The 15,446-nt window shown below is 43.0% G+C and overlaps 8 protein-coding genes across 8 annotated transcripts; 3 read left to right on the top strand and 5 right to left on the bottom strand.

Moving 5' to 3' along the window:
• Positions 1–32: 32 nt before the first annotated feature.
• On the top strand, positions 33–1,265 carry V1512DRAFT_274373 (uncharacterized protein). Its single transcript, XM_066917774.1, has 2 exons — positions 33–946; positions 992–1,265. Exons 1-2 carry the CDS (start codon positions 203–205, stop codon positions 1,163–1,165), a joined length of 918 nt encoding a protein of 305 aa, XP_066772843.1. The 5' UTR covers positions 33–202; the 3' UTR covers positions 1,166–1,265.
• A 107-nt stretch (positions 1,266–1,372) lies between these two features.
• Positions 1,373–2,393, top strand: V1512DRAFT_258771 (Snf7-domain-containing protein). The gene is made up of 2 exons (XM_066915500.1): positions 1,373–1,750; positions 1,805–2,393. The coding sequence occupies exons 1-2, from the start codon at positions 1,573–1,575 to the stop codon at positions 2,272–2,274; spliced, it is 648 nt and encodes a 215-aa protein (XP_066772842.1). The 5' UTR covers positions 1,373–1,572; the 3' UTR covers positions 2,275–2,393.
• Positions 2,167–3,866, bottom strand: V1512DRAFT_258770 (uncharacterized protein). The gene has a single exon (XM_066915499.1). It carries the CDS (start codon positions 3,715–3,717, stop codon positions 2,434–2,436), a length of 1,284 nt encoding a protein of 427 aa, XP_066772841.1. The 5' UTR covers positions 3,718–3,866; the 3' UTR covers positions 2,167–2,433.
• A 1,209-nt stretch (positions 3,867–5,075) lies between these two features.
• V1512DRAFT_258765 (Derlin) lies at positions 5,076–6,015 on the bottom strand. The gene has a single exon (XM_066915498.1). The coding sequence runs from the start codon at positions 5,802–5,804 to the stop codon at positions 5,145–5,147; it is 660 nt and encodes a 219-aa protein (XP_066772840.1). The 5' UTR covers positions 5,805–6,015; the 3' UTR covers positions 5,076–5,144.
• A 122-nt stretch (positions 6,016–6,137) lies between these two features.
• Positions 6,138–7,596, bottom strand: V1512DRAFT_258763 (uncharacterized protein). Its single transcript, XM_066915497.1, has 2 exons — positions 7,228–7,596; positions 6,138–7,182 (listed from the first exon to the last, which is right to left on the bottom strand). The coding sequence occupies exons 1-2, from the start codon at positions 7,502–7,504 to the stop codon at positions 6,212–6,214; spliced, it is 1,248 nt and encodes a 415-aa protein (XP_066772839.1). The 5' UTR covers positions 7,505–7,596; the 3' UTR covers positions 6,138–6,211.
• Positions 7,597–7,668: 72 nt separating this feature from the next.
• V1512DRAFT_289629 (armadillo-type protein) lies at positions 7,669–11,765 on the bottom strand. The gene is made up of 12 exons (XM_066918185.1): positions 11,028–11,765; positions 10,711–10,976; positions 10,466–10,656; positions 9,869–10,415; positions 9,344–9,824; positions 9,209–9,293; positions 8,970–9,163; positions 8,855–8,923; positions 8,721–8,808; positions 8,586–8,676; positions 8,476–8,533; positions 7,669–8,426 (listed from the first exon to the last, which is right to left on the bottom strand). The coding sequence occupies exons 1-12, from the start codon at positions 11,707–11,709 to the stop codon at positions 7,807–7,809; spliced, it is 3,372 nt and encodes a 1,123-aa protein (XP_066772838.1). The 5' UTR covers positions 11,710–11,765; the 3' UTR covers positions 7,669–7,806.
• Positions 11,766–12,554: 789 nt separating this feature from the next.
• Positions 12,555–14,046, top strand: V1512DRAFT_204114 (kinase-like domain-containing protein; the record flags this gene model as incomplete). The annotated part of the gene is made up of 7 exons (XM_066913320.1): positions 12,555–12,633; positions 12,679–13,004; positions 13,069–13,181; positions 13,232–13,292; positions 13,334–13,535; positions 13,585–13,734; positions 13,793–14,046. 7 exons carry the CDS (start codon positions 12,555–12,557, stop codon positions 14,044–14,046), a joined length of 1,185 nt encoding a protein of 394 aa, XP_066772837.1.
• Positions 14,047–14,131: 85 nt separating this feature from the next.
• On the bottom strand, positions 14,132–14,984 carry V1512DRAFT_289627 (60S ribosomal protein uL15). Its single transcript, XM_066918184.1, has 3 exons — positions 14,810–14,984; positions 14,575–14,726; positions 14,132–14,519 (listed from the first exon to the last, which is right to left on the bottom strand). Exons 1-3 carry the CDS (start codon positions 14,856–14,858, stop codon positions 14,271–14,273), a joined length of 450 nt encoding a protein of 149 aa, XP_066772836.1. The 5' UTR covers positions 14,859–14,984; the 3' UTR covers positions 14,132–14,270.
• Between the last annotated feature and the right edge of the window lie 462 nt (positions 14,985–15,446).

Here is a 15,446-nt window from a genome sequence, read left to right as displayed (position 1 = left end):
ACCCTGCTTAGATATCAGACCTATAATCTACACTTCGAGACGTAGTTCTTCAGTAGCTTGGACCATTTAGAGGGCCAAGTTGATTTCAGCAGGATAAAAGTATTACTGATTTTGGCTTATTTATTTGAGTGATAACTGTACTGCCCTTAGAATTTATCAGATTATATCCGTCGTTAAGTAAGCATCGCCGAGATTCAAAATAATGTCAGAAGCAGATACTCAGCCAGCAGAAGTTTCTGCATCAGAAAAAGCTCGTCTGAGACGTGAAAAAAGAGAAGCTCGTGTTTTAGCTGGAGGTGCAGACAGATTAAACAAAATTACAAACACAGCTCACGGTGGACAATCATATAAACAACATTCTACCCCGACATCAGCTGCTCCTACGGAGTCAATAAATATGAATGTTTATGATGATCCGCCTGATATTGCACCTGATTTCAGTCGTCCGGGTCTTGGTCGACGAAGTTCGTCTTCGAATCTACCAGAAAATCCAATCATAAAGCTGCTAGCAGCAGGTCGCCCAAGATTTCCAGATGGCACTGATTCTAGTTCGGCCCAGAGCCCAGATATGGCTTTTGACGAGTTCCTCAGGTCATCTGTGCCTGGTGCTGGTGGTGCTGATGGTATTGGCGGCGGATTTGATTTCTTCTCCCAAATGATGCAGCAGAATATGTCTGCGGACGGGTCGCAATCACCTGGAGGAGCTAATGCAGGTGATGCTGGTTCTGTACCTTCAGGAATGATAGTTTCCGATCATCCCAAATATTGGCGATCAGCACATGCAATCGCTGTGTCTCTGTTAGCAGTATACGCCATATTCAAGGTAGGCTTTACTGGATCGCAAATGTCACGGGTGGAGAGTTTGGGGGATAACAGTACCATTGTCTTTTGGTATTTCACAACAATTGAGCTTGTTCTTCAATCAGGGCGGTTCTTCATTGAAAAGGTATGCTATCAAAGAGCGCTTTTATTACCGAGCTAACTTGGAAAGGGACGGTCTCCGTCAGCTTCCATTTTCACAAAGGTTGCTGGATATATACCAATGCCATACTCTTCATACGTTCTACTCGTTGGCCGGTACATACATATAGTTGTAAATGTTGTCAAGGACTTTTGTCTACTATTGTTCCTTTTAGGAATGAGCGCTTGGTGGCAAGGTGCTTAGTTTTATATTTATAATGCTAATTTTGAACTACTCATTTGTCTATATTTTATGTACTATACTACCTAATCGTGTAATGTTAATTGAGTATACAACTTATGCCCACTTTGTTCAAGGCATTGTCAATCAAAAGGGTATGAAGGGTAAGGGTAAGGGTTCTCACAAAGGCGACGACTTGCACGGGACCGAACAACCTCACTCACACTTCAAAGCCAATTCGCCGCCAATTTGAAAACGACGTCGACTTTTGAGAGCATCTCGAGGTTTAATTAACTGTTTATTATAAGTTGGAAGCTATTTGGAGCTTTTAAATTGCTAAGTATTAAGCGGGACGGCTCATTTACTTGTTTCGCATCGTCAGAATCAGCTAGAAGGCTGGTTGATTACATAAATACACACATTTACATATCATGGTCTGGTCCTATCTATTTGGCGCAGGTTCGTCTGGCCAACGGGATTCTCCAAAGAGAGCGATTATACAACTACGACAACAACTCGAGACATTGTCAAAGAAAGAAAAGTATACTGAGCAAAGAATAGCAGAGCAGGAAGCTTTGGCTCGGAAAAATGTCAATACAAACAAGATTGGTACGTCTTTTTAATTGGATGACAGGGTCTGGCATTTGTTAACATAATGACTAGTTGCAAAGAACGCACTTAAGCGTAAGAAAATGTTCGAAGCAGAGCTCGAACGTGTTCAAGGCCAAATCGCAACATTGGAATCTCAATCTAGTGCAATCGAGTCAGCAAACATCAACTTCGAAACCATGAAAGTCATGCAGGCAGGTGCAAAAGCCATGAAGCAAATACATGGCAACATGAACATCGACAAGGTCGACGCTACTATGGACGAGATCCGCGAGCAAGTCTCACTGTCTGAAGAAATTGGCGAAGCCATCAGCCGGCCACTTGGCGAGACTGTGGACGAGGACGAACTTGAGGATGAACTCGAGGCATTGCAACAAGAAGAGTTGGATGCCAAGATGCTGAACGCAGGCCGTGTGCCTAGCAGTAAGTTGCCAGAGTCGGCGACCAATAGAGTCGAATTAGAGTCGGAGGATGAGGACGAGGAAGAGGAACTTAGAAAGCTCCAGCGTGAGATGGCAGTTTAAAGTTTAAGCTCGTCGCTTGTTCATTTTGGTTTCTGTTTAGTTGTTCAGGGAGTTTTTGAGTTTCAGTTGCTTTGATGTCCTGTGCTATAATTGAAAGCCATAAGCTATTTCATACATTCATAAAAATCGTTAGCAAAATGCAAGCAAAATCACAAGCAACTAGTCTTCCTTCATGACTTGTTCTAGATATCGATCCATCTGGTCGGTTCTGCTGTACCGCATGTGTGCCTTAATCAGTTTGAATTTAAGTTCCGCCAGTGGCCACCACTCCTCGGCTGTGTGCGGCCCTTCCTGGTCTATTTCTTCTGCAATTCGTCTCCATAGTGCCGCGTATTGCAAAGTCCGCGTGCGCCTGTGCTGGTCGTGTTCGGTTTCGATGTTCACAAAGTCATAGTACAGGTGACTAGCAAAGCACTCGGTGCTGCAGTCGTCGACAGCTCCAACATCTCTGGCGTGAGCCGAGTATATGTCGTCCAGGAAGAGCTCTTGTTGAATAACGAGCCGTTCGGATATCAATCTCATCATGTCTGACGTATATTCTCTCGCTCCAGTGTGATCTGCCCGGCGACAATGACCGACAATAGCGGGGTGATGTAGTCTAATTGACGTTTCTATTGCTTTAATTGATGGTGGCAAAGAGACAGTGTCCGTTCTGTGTAAAAATCGCCAGATGATCTTGTCAATCTTGGCAATCATATCTGTTGGCACAAGCATGCTCGACCGCTTCGCGATGATCTTTGTGCCCGCAGCCGGCGTCTTATTGGTTATGTCGCTAAGAACTGAAAGTCTTTGAGATGTGTAGTGCTCCAAATCTGTAGAATTGTACTTTTCGTCGGCGGCCGGTATTGACGCTGACTTGCGTAGAGTGCTCCGCGGTGGAAGGTTGGGCGGTTTAAATGTCATATTTTGACTGTGACGATGTTGTTCTGGTCTGTACGGTGTTTTGTCCAGCACATCGCACCCTTCAAAATTTATAATTCTTGGGTATAAATCCGAAGAGTCATGGTTCAGCAACTCAACTGTTTCTATTTCAACCCTGCGCGGCACAACTTGCTTAACCAGACTTGATATTGAGCCCGTACTTTCTGGACTGACCATTGAAATTGTGGTGGTCGACGAGAAGTTGCCCTCAGTCTTGCGATAAACAACATCCGTTTCTGCCTCTAGCACAGTTGATTCGTGTTCAGTTACATGCTCCGTACTCCGTTTGACGACAGACAGTCGCGACACAACAAACGATATTGGTGCAAAAATACGCGAAACGCGCGCTTTCTGGTTCCAAGAGTCTCTCATGGTTGTTAAAATTCTGTTCAACTTGTTCTTCCTAGTAACTGTTAAATAGTTGACGAATAATAAAGAAATAGAGAGGAATCTGTTGCGACATTTGATAAATCCTACACAGGTCGAAGCATAGGCTTTGATGCAGGACACAGGGGTGTTCATTCCTAATTTGGGTTGACTCAGGTACGCGCTAGATCTGCCTGTACTTTATAGAAACCTAGAATCTTAAGATTCAAGTTTAAATTTAAAATTTACTAGATACAAATAAAATAAATTTGTTTTATGAAAATAAATGTTGAGCTATACGACTTGTCGGGGCCGTTCAAATACTGTTGAACGCGCGTCGATGAGACATAGACGCGTCAAGTCCAAGCTTATGTGCCCTAACCCGTGTAAGAACGCATTCTCTACATTCCAACGAAAGTCGCGTTAAGATGCTTCACCCTTTGATGCACTCACTACTTTCTTAGTACAAAACGTTTAGTTTGTTTACTTTTTAAAACTACGTTTGGAAACTGCGTTTTTAATATTAAATTTATTTTGATATTACAATCCCAGATTAGTTGATTTAAACGAGGAATAGGCATTTCAACGACTTATATCGCGCACCTTACCCCCAAAGTCACTGTTATTCTGTTTTTATCTGTTACAAATAATAAAATGGCATCTCTGTAAATTGATCGTGTTATATACGTATATATTAGTATCTTCCACGTTCACACCAATCTGAACAATTAAAAGTATATGGAAATACAGCCGAAATCTCACCTAACCCGCAATCAGGGGTATCTGATGCTATTTTATCTGATCTTGTACATACGTACATATGAGACATGTTTGACAGCCTGCATACAGAATGACATCAGGTGTTCGCTAACGTTATTTCTACCGATATGAAGCTGCTTGTAAAATACGGACTTATAGTGATGATGAAATCTGAAAACACCAGTATTTGAAGGTTAGACGCATTTATGTTTTGCCAGTAAGCCTTGCATAATATCCTGCTCGGCATATTCTCTTCTTGCTTTAAGTTGATATCATCGTAGTGTACAAAATGCCAGTATCGGCGGTTAATTGTGCTGTGGTGAAGACTCGATAGACTTATACGTACGTCACAGTTCTCGTACGCAAGTGATGTCTCGCATGGGTTAGCAGCCAAAGCCCAAGTTTCAGGTTTTCGGTGTGAGTTATACCGTTCTGTCTTGACTGCTCACATCTGTCAGTTCAATTTATATATATATGGGTTGTGGAAGGTTCGGCCAGAAACGTAAGAACCGCCTTTTTTCTCTCTGTTGTACACATAGAGCCAGACTTGTCAAGCATGTAAGTCTTGGTTCACACTGGAAATTAGAAAAAGAAGTTGGTGCTCGCAATACATTTCTTGCTTATTCATAAGCTAGGTATAATCTGTGTGTTTTCGATTTCGTTCCATCTGTTGTAATGCAGTTGATCCGAATATAGCACAGAGAACCATATAATGTGTTTGATAAGCACTGTGATGCTAGTTCATAAGAAACGCATTCTTTGTGTTTAGAAGTTTGAATTGTCTAAAGTACTATTTACAACATGAATTTTTTCGCAAATGCAAGCTATTGTGTCCGCTGATGCCCCCTTCTAGAAGGCCATACTTGCCATCGCCACGGCGGAGCAAGCGGTCTGTATCCGTATAATCTTGGGAAGACGTCTTCAAAAAAGAAGTAAGTGTGCCCGACGGCTATGCCAAGTAAATCACCTTTTGGGAGCGCATTATTAAGTATGAGTGAGAAACCAAAGAGAACCCAAGGAAGATACGGGGCTGAGAACACAAACAGGCCGAGAAATGAAAGTCTGATTGAAGGGTTGCGCCTCGCCCAGATGTACACGAGTGAAAAGGAGAGAGGAGAGCCAAGAAATGGAAGTGAGACCATTGGAGAGAGTAAAAGGAGAGAGAGCGAAGAGTATAGCAAGAGCCAGAGAAAGTCGAGTGTCTTATTGCGGTAAAATGTGTCTTCTAGCATGCGAGAGTAGCGCGACATGAAGAAGATGTGAAATATGAAGTCGAGTGATAGAGGACCAAAATATAAAAATGTCGTAAGAATACGCCAATACTGATGCGTGTCCGCCACGGTCCTGAACGAGAAAAAGAGCTGATACGGTGTCAAAGTCTCGCACTGCACCAATACCGAGATCAAAACCGCGGCTGACGTCCAGTACCGCGTCACAGGCGGAACTTCAAAAAACCAGGCTTCAAACGGGATGATGTTCTCCATTGATTTGCTTTAATTTAAAATATCTAAACTGGCATGTTTAAAGCATGCAGTTAGAAGCACTCGGGATCAGGCCAGCGACCACGTGACAACGTCTAGAATACTTGTCAATCTAGTTCATATAATCAACAATTTAATCTCATTCAATCTAAAATGCCCTACCTGTCAAATCAAATGAAATTTGGCTACAACCTTCGGATCGCGAAATGGTGTGCTCAGTGTTACTAGAAAGTACACGTCTCGATTCCAAAAACCCCTATCCCACGTTTGCACGTGCGGGGTGCGGCTGTGGTTAGTCTGTTTTGTTCCTGTTGAAGTTGACTACTTTTGTATGTTCTTTAATGTACTGCACATTGTGTTCAAACATTGCGGCATTCGGTATATGTATAGCTCTCCTAAATTACAGTCTACTATGATTTTTGTACTAGTGTTACAAATATACAGCCTGGACCGCAGGTAACTTCTATATCGTATAATTCACTGGACTTTGGACCCCCCCATGCCTTATTGCCACGATCAATCTTCACAAAGTTCTCAGTTGGTCGCTCTCCAAACACGTCATAAACGTTCGAACCTCCTGCAACCCAGACTGCAAGTTCATGAGTCAAACTATTTGACGTAGCAATTACGACGAATCCGTTGCCGACACCAACGCTTTCAATTTGTAGCTCCTCGTTCTCGTCAAACTGGTCAATCAGGCCTGCAACTTCGGACTGCATTGGCATGCCGACAATGTGCGCACCGTTTGGGAGCCAACCCCAGATGTATACGTCCCTGGTTTCGACTGAGAGCGCGGCAGTAATCCAGCCTCCAGTTGATATAGCCCTCATCTGTATACCTTCTAAAGCAGGTACTATCTGCGGACGTAACAGCTCCAAATGTGATTGAGGGCGCTGTAGGAGCTCACCATGCAAGTTTGGTGTGCCCCACGTCCACACATTTCCAACCGAATCTAGGGCAACAAAATGTGACTCGGCTCCGCGCAATGCGACAAACGACAGTTTTCTGCTATGTCTAAATTTTACTGTCACCGGACCAGGCCCGTCACGCTTAGAAGAATACGACAGAAAGGTTGATAATGACTCAAACGTGCTGACCGCAGCTCCATAGCTGTGTAAAACCGCAACACAGTCGTTGCCTAAAATTTGCACTTGTTGTACCGAATTGCCAAATGCAGCAGAAAGCTCGTGTTGAGGTCGGATCTGCAACATGTGGTTGTCATGATCTATTGTCCATATTTTACCATGCGAATCTGTCACGCCTAGAATGTCTTCCGTTCCAAATCCAGACACAATCTTCGCTCCAGTGTGCAAAGGTAAGCTCTGAGCCCCTTTACTGCCCGCACTATATCCTCGTAGTTCTACTCTTCCATCAATGCTAACTATGCAAGCGTTAGAAAATTCCACAAAAACCAGTAAAACCATACACAGGACATCACTAAACCCAACCCACAAAATTTCCGCTTCCATCCTTGCTTCCACACAACACACGGGTCTTGTAATCATATCTTCTTTTAGGTGTGGCCTGTTTCCCTCATTGCCTGCGTTCGCTTTGCGTTTCCTATTGTTTCCTTGAAGAGCGGTTGTAGGGGACTCTGGATCCTGTTCATTTCTAGAGCCCGTACCTGTCAATTGAGAAAACAAGTCAATGCCGAGAGTGTATATTCTGATTATCGACAGTTTTTCTTCACTCGTAGCACACATTGACCCCCCAAAAAAGAGTGCGAACCCCAAGATTTTATTATATAGCCATTTGGCCTGCTACAGCCAGCACGGCGCGGGGTCCGGCCCATCTCTGTCAGAGATCATCGTCTGTGACCCCTGAGCGGATAACCTTAATCCTAATATGCTTGCCTATTCTGTTCTGCGCCATTAATATACCATTTACAGCGATTTCAACAAATTCACATATACATTTCATTATCCGATCTTATTAATAAAAATGCTAAAATATAAAACCCAATTAAAACCTATCAATCACTATTATACTAATCGAAATCTACGGGCTAAGCCGCTGCGGTAACAACCCTGAATTCTTTTGCGATTGCTTTCTGAATCTCTTCGTTTTTGTGCGGCAACAACGACAGCGCGTACGTGACATCATTCCACTGGCGTTCCGTCTCGCATCGTGGCAGTCGAGCAGCAAGTTTCTCCGCAAGCTGTTTCGCATGCTTCTCTTTCTCAATAAACGACGACAAAAACTTGAGAATGCGTTTAAACCCTTCTTCATCCAAGGATTTATCCGCTGTAAGCGTACTGAAAATGTCTGTGAATCCGTTGTAAATTGCATTATCCTTCCTTGAAAGCTCAGTGAAGAACATCTTTGCAAGGTCAGCAATGCTTCGATCATCATCCTCGAGACATTTTGCCATTTCACCCAACTGGCCTTTGACCTTCACCTGGCCAGCTAAGATCAAAAACGTCAATGTCATTAAACATGTTCGCTGGACAATCGACTCGGAGTCATGTAGTCGGCGATACAGGAACTCGGTGTTTGCGTCAATAAGATGATTAAAGCACACAGCCATGTCGCCCAATGCAATCACAATGTTGCTTCTTGTAACCGGATCTCGCGACTTTTCCAAAATGGTCAACAATAATGGTAGGTTAGCCTCGCAGTACGATGCTGCACAGTTGTTAGCTACTGCAAGTTTTCACCGCAAACATAGACTTACATGACACACACATGAATTTAGCTAGGCAGAGTGTCGCAGATATTTTAAGCTGGGGATCCTGCAAAACTATCAGATAACGGATTGCCAAAAGTCACGTTCGTCAGACATACGTTATACTTTAGATTATCTGCGCATATTTCGGGTACCATACGACCGAATCGAGTCAAAAGTCCCATTTCATCATATAGCAACTCTCGTTCACTGATATATTAGCTATCTTACTATCATTCAACGCTCCTACTCACCGGATGTGATTGATGGCATCAGTGAAATCATCTTCCGAGGTGCTTGTAATAAGATCCATCTCGTCTTTCAGAGCGCCGCTGGCTTTGCCTAAACATATTAAATTCGGTTGATCGACGCATTAAGAAGTCCATACTTTTTTCAGCAACGGCCTTGCGACGCTTGAATTCGCTTTCATACGCCTCCATATGGACAATTTGCTTAACTAATAGTGGTCAAAATCAATTCATTGACTGCATATTTCAACGTACTGGCAACATGTCCAACCAAAAAGAGAAGCTGCGAAAGAGCACACGTCATAGAGATCGGTTTGCTTGCCTGTTCCTCCTCGTCTTGCTTTCCAAACACGATCTTTGTTCGTTGTTTAATCACCTCACCACACAGGATATCTGGTCGCCGTGCCAAAGCATAAATTGCATTGATGGTCTGTTCAGCCAAGGGATACCTATACTGTTAGAGATAGTACCTCGATGATTTAGACATCACCCACCATTCCTTGCTTTTAGAATACATTTCAATCACAGACAGCAGACGCAAGATGACAGCATGATCATTTGGGAGTCGTTGACTTTGAGCTAATTCATATTTAGACACACTAACTTAATAACACCAACATAATTCATACATGTTTCTGCCATTCGTTGAAGCGCTACACATGTATATCGTGCCAGCACCAAATCATGCTTGCCGTGAACACCGAGGCCAACGTGGAACAGTGTTTCCAATTCTTTGGACACAATTGTGCTGTCAAATACAGCTAGCATTCCAATAATGATTATGGCACCTCTTCGCTGAGATTTGGAAATGTCGCGCTGTTGAACTCCATACACTTGCCACAGTTTCTGAATCACAAGCTGTGGCATCTGTTTGTTTTTCATCATGGTGTACAGCAATCTCTCCAAAGACGTTAGCTCAGCAGCTGTGGCTCCGTAAGTAAGACTGATTAAGTTTCGAGCAATAAATGTGCACGTTTCGCTATCTGAGAACTGTTCTGGAGCAGTGAAAAATAATGAGCGATAGCACTCAACAAGATGGATCTGGACACCTTTTCCTTCATCACTACTGGCTTTAGTCCAGATTAAGTGAATCATTTTTCGAATACCGGTCTGCTATCGTTAGTTCTAATTTATATGTTCAACTGTCATCCTACCTTCGCTGTTTCCAAGTTATAGGCGTCGGCAGCAACAAAGAAATCCATAGCCTCAATGACTTCGCTCTTGTTTTTTGCTGACAACAGCGATTCAATTACTTCACTGGCTCTATGCAGACTGCTTATAAATGCAATAGCCTCAACATAATACTGCTTGGTCAACTTCAATCTGTTGATTGCCTCCGTGCTTTCAGCCTTTTCAATGACGACAGTGTTGTTGCCGGCATCCTCGTCGCTTTCATCGTCTGACGGCGTGTCTAGAAGGTCATCATCAATTCTAGATAAATCTCCAGGATTGTGCTCTTCCTCTTCTTCTTCATTAAGCGGCGGTAACAGCGCCCTTAACTCGGTATTAACACGTTCCAGTCTCTCTTTCCATTGAGTCAAATTTAATTGACCACCATGAAGCACACTAAACGGATGAGTTGCTAACAATCTGCAAATCAATTTTATAGCGTTGCGGCGCACATTGCTAGACTTATCCTCTAAACTCTGAATGGTAAGATTAGCTACTCGTTGTCGTCTCTGTGGAAACTTGACGCCCAAGCTATGAACATTAGTCTCAATTTGCAGCGAATGCAGAATATTCAATCTTACTCGCAAAGCTTAATGAACACCTGAAGTGTTTTTGAACGGCAGTAAGGGTTGATATCCAAGAACCGTTCTTCCATCACGTCGAAAAATGAATTAATCTGTGTCTTGTGGCTTTCTGTTGTTTCTTCCTGATGCATAAGATCAATAATGAGATTACCGCAAACTTCCACAATGGCACATCGCAACGTGTAAGACTACTAATGTTAATTATCGCCATCCATCTACCAATTTATCAATTCAAGTCTTACCTCGCTATCAAGGTATTTGATTAGTAGAGTCATTTTCTGCATAACGAGGCGTGGACACAGTTCTGAAAGTTTCGTAATGAAGCTTGAAATTGATTTCGGGCCCTTCGTGTCATTGTTATTGAACTCTTTGTTGCTTAGTTCACGCAAGATTTCATCTGTAACTTGTGGATAATCGTATTGCTCATAAAGAATCTGTAAGAATTCAGCAACTGTTTCAGACAGGTGATCATAGTATGTGAGACTCTGCATCAACGAAGTTAAGGCACCTAGAAGATTGGTGTCAGAATGTCAAGATACAAGCTGATCATGGGCCTCACCAAATCCTTGTCCGTGGTGTTTGATAGCAATACACAAGACTTTAAATATATGCATTTTCAGTGTTACATTCTTGACATTCTGCTCGTTCTCCATAATAAGATACGATGACCGTGTGTACAAGCCAATAAACAGGTCCCGCTCTGAAGTGGTAGCAAACAACTTTGACAGCTTTAATTTTTGTACTTTGCACATAACGTCCAATGTTGCTTGAAAAATCTCTGAAGCTGTTTTTGAATCAAGACCACCTTCGGGCATCGACTTGCTCTTTGATTTACTCTTAGTGCTACCTTGGCTGCCTTGTGAGTTTGCTGTCTCAACGACAGCAACTGTCCATGCAGTCAAAAAACTGTACATTTCCAGAAGCTGACGCTGTTGCGGCAATAGTTCATGCTCATCGCTTTCAATTAAGTTGTGTGCGATATCAGCTTGAGCTGCCAATCCAGAGATTATCAAATCTGCAATCTTTTCTTTAAACTTCTTTGACGCTGTTGAAAAATTCAGTAACATTGATTCGAGCGTTTCAAAGTTGTTGCTTTCAGATAGTGCGCTGCAGTCAACAGTAAGGATCTCGATAATAGTATCAAGAGCATCATCAATATCGCCGCTAAAGTCTTCCGAAGCCAAAGACGACGGGTCAGACAAATAGGCACTAAAATGCTCAGACAAAGAAAAACTGTCCATTTTGAGCTTTATAATTTTTACCTGTAGAATGTGGTGGTGTAAAAGGATGAAGCTAGTTGGGAGTTGGCGAGAAGTCGCGTTGACAATTCTTGTTTATTTACATTTCAAACTTTAAATCTTGGTTACCATGACAACACCCGTTCCATTGCACAACTTCACAACTGATATCACGCGTCAACTTGATCTTTCAACAACAACAACAACAACAACAACACAGTAGCTCTGAGAATTTATTTGGAGTGCTTAAAGAGCTGGGATTTTGAGTTTTGTGTTTTGCCGTTGCTTATTTCTTATTTCAAATTGGTCAAGTGCGTAGCAAAATCACCATGAGCGCGACTACCACGAGCGGTGACGCGACAGATGAGAAACAGTACGAGCATTCTGTGGAGCAGATTTGTAAGGCGAGTGTGGAGACGACTGCTGCAGTTTCGGAAGACTTTGAAGACACAAACGATGGCTATTCTGGATGCAATACCCCCCCTGCTTCGACAGAGCCGATCGAGGAGGGAGCAAACAGTGACGCGCATATTAGCGAGGATGTTTTGTTGCGAAATGCTATTAAAATAAGCACGAAACGTAGAGCTGACACAGATGATTTACGCACTGAAAAGGAATATACACAATTTGCAGGCAGTGATTTGGAAGAAGACGAAGGCAGCAAGATCGCAACTGAGGATGAATTTGACGAGGCAACTGATGACGAGGAAGAAGAAGACGAAGACGAAGACGACGGCGACGATCAAGCTAGAGAAGAAGTTGAAGAAGATGAAAATATGAGTAAAATAGTTGACGGTGACAATGGACAATATGAATCCGACGAGGAACCAGTGCCAGAGACACATGTAATGGAGGAGATGGAGAAATTTACAAGCTCTTTTCCAAAAGTCGCTCGACGGTTTAGGCTTGTGGATAAGATTGGTGAAGGTATAGTTGTTCAGAATGGAATAAGGTGAAATTAACGTGTTCTAGGCACATTCAGCTCAGTGTACATTGCCGAAGATTTAGAGTACGATATGTACGACAACTCCTGGGATCTTGATCGGACACCTCCACGCAAGGGAGGCTCCTCGCTGCTATATAAAAGACATAAACCGAATGGTGGACATCACCGTCGCAAGAAATTCGTGGCAATCAAGCGAATCTATGTTACGAGTAGTCCACAGAGAATTCTTAATGAGCTTGTTCTACTTGACACCTTATCAGGATGTCCGGCAATTGCGCCATTGATCACAGCGTTTAGAGATCGCGATCAGATCGTTGCAATCTTGCCTTATTTCAAGCATGCAGACTATAGAGTGAGTCCTGGGAACCATTGAATTACCATTGAATTCTGTACATGAGATGATGTTAACTATGTAGGCATTTTATCGAACGCTGCCGTTGAAAGAGTTCAAGTACTATCTCAAATCGCTGTTTGTTGGACTGGATCATGTGCATAAGCATGAAATTATTCACCGTGATGTCAAACCTACGTACGTGTTCTGTTTGTGGGTCATTTTGTAACACAGATTGACTAGTGAAGAAACTTTCTCTATAACCCGGAGAAAAGAAGAGGCGTATTAGTGGATTTCGGTTTGGCAGAGGTAAGGTCCATCAGTCACATAGTTTTAGGATAAGCTAATAGATGCAGCGTCAGTCCTTAGATCCTGCATACTGTACTTGTCGAAAGCACAAGGACAACGAGCATGTGCGGCATGTCACTGACAGAACGCCTTCGAATGGGTACTACGTCAACGATAGCAGGCCTGGTAGGCGAGCAAACAGAGCAGGGACGCGTGGTTTCCGCGCGCCAGAAGTTCTTCTGAAATGCTTAAATCAAACTACCAGTATGTTGTTCCATGCCGTGTTCCTGCATACTCTAACTTATATCTAAAGAAATTGATGTCTGGGCCGCCGGCGTTATATTGTTATCGTTTGTTGCTAAACGATTTCCATTCTTCAATTCTCCAGACGATATCGATGCAATGATTGAGATTTCAACCATATTTGGCAAAACGAAAATGGCAACTTGCTCTTTGCTGCACGGTAGTTAAATTTTGATTGCGAACTGGAAATTAACATTGCTAACAATAATTTTCAACAGGGGCTATATTTGAGTGCACTATACCGACAATTCATGAGCAAGGATACACCCTTGAAGAAATAGTTAAGTGGTCTGTTGGGGATGGAGAGTCAGAGGACGAAGACGGCTCAGACTGGTGTTCCCTGATCAATAGTGACCAAGAGCCTGATTTCAGAAATGCGATTGACTTATTGGAGCGATGTCTGGAAGTCGATTTTAGAAAGCGATTGACTGCCAAGGCTGCTTTGCGTCATCCATTTTTGCAGGGGATTTGAGTTGGTCAAAATGTTATAGTACTAGATTGCATTGTTGTGAATTACATAGGCTGTGATATATCATCTTCATCATGATGAAAAGCCCCACTTAGTCAAATTAATATTCGGCAAATAATTATTATTTAAGCATCAGTTATTTACTTTTGGTGTAGACCAACCTTTTGAAATCCTAAAACACTGCAAGATACAAACGATGAAATTCTTATTTAGACATAACGACCTAGCTACGCGACAAGCTCGACAACACCCCCAACAGCCTTGATCTTCTCTTCGGCCAGCTTAGAGACGTAACGAGCCTTCACAATGACTGGAGTTGATGGCAATCTTCCCTTTCCTAAAACCTTTCCGTATCCAAGAGCAAGAGTGTCAATGACTGGGGCAACCTCGCTGCTAGACTCGGCAAAGTACTTCTCCCGAGCCTCAGCAGGCACAAGAGACCACAGGTTGTCAAGGTTAATGGTTGGCTTCCAGAACTATTATTCAATTAACGTCATATTCACAACACACATCCAGATCACTGCAACATACGTGGTTTTTCTGCTTGTGGAAGTATCTCATACCAACTTTACCAAAATAACCAGGATGGTACTTATCCATGTTGGTTCTGTGGTGGTGCATACCACCGGCAAGACCACGTCCACCGGGATGCTTACGGTGCTTTCCAACACGACCGTGACCGGCTTCAACAATGTTAGCGCTTTGCTCATGAACGATTTGCCAACCCTATTCTGGTGTTGTCAAATGCAATAATATAGCGACATACCGGAGACGTGACCTCTAAGTTTCCGTGTCTTTGTTGTTCTGGTCGGCATTACTGAATGAGTTGCTGGTTTAGACGTAGAAATGCGTGAACAAGGAACACTTGACTCGATACAATTCTGAGTTTGGCGTTGATTGTGTGATGATGTTACCCGGCCGATGTTGGAATAAGAAGCAGTCACGCTCCAAATTTCACTTGGCCAGTGGGGCTATACCCTAAAGATACAAACGCTGTCATCGACAAAGTCACGATACTTACCCGGCATACACTCACTGTATTAATATGACGTAACGCGTCAAAATCTCACACTGTAGAGGACCCGGTTCAGCTCAGCCGTGTACTTGCTCTACACGCCAGAATCTCATGACTGCATTCTAACATTTTTCTTGTAGCAAGTTGCGACTGGCCATATATAATCACAATTGAATACGACTTGCTTAGGCAGGCGTATAAAATGCAACAAAATAAATTTGCGGTAAGAGATAGCGTGCTAGTCGCCTCTCCTAATCCAATCTCTATATCCCAGTCCGCGATTCATAGTGCTCCAGCAACGACATTGCTTGATGACGCAGATCATGAGCAAGCAACGCCAATGACGCTTTTGCCTTCTTCAGTTCCACTTTCGCCGCCTTCAACCCCT

This window comes from Lipomyces arxii, assembly GCF_038497795.1.
Source record: "Lipomyces arxii strain Phaff 12-163 unplaced genomic scaffold V1512scaffold_3, whole genome shotgun sequence".
In the NCBI taxonomy this organism is placed as follows: domain Eukaryota; kingdom Fungi; phylum Ascomycota; class Lipomycetes; order Lipomycetales; family Lipomycetaceae; genus Lipomyces; species Lipomyces arxii.
The sequence above is the reverse complement of the archived record's forward strand: the minus strand, read 5'-3'. Positions and strand labels throughout refer to the sequence as shown.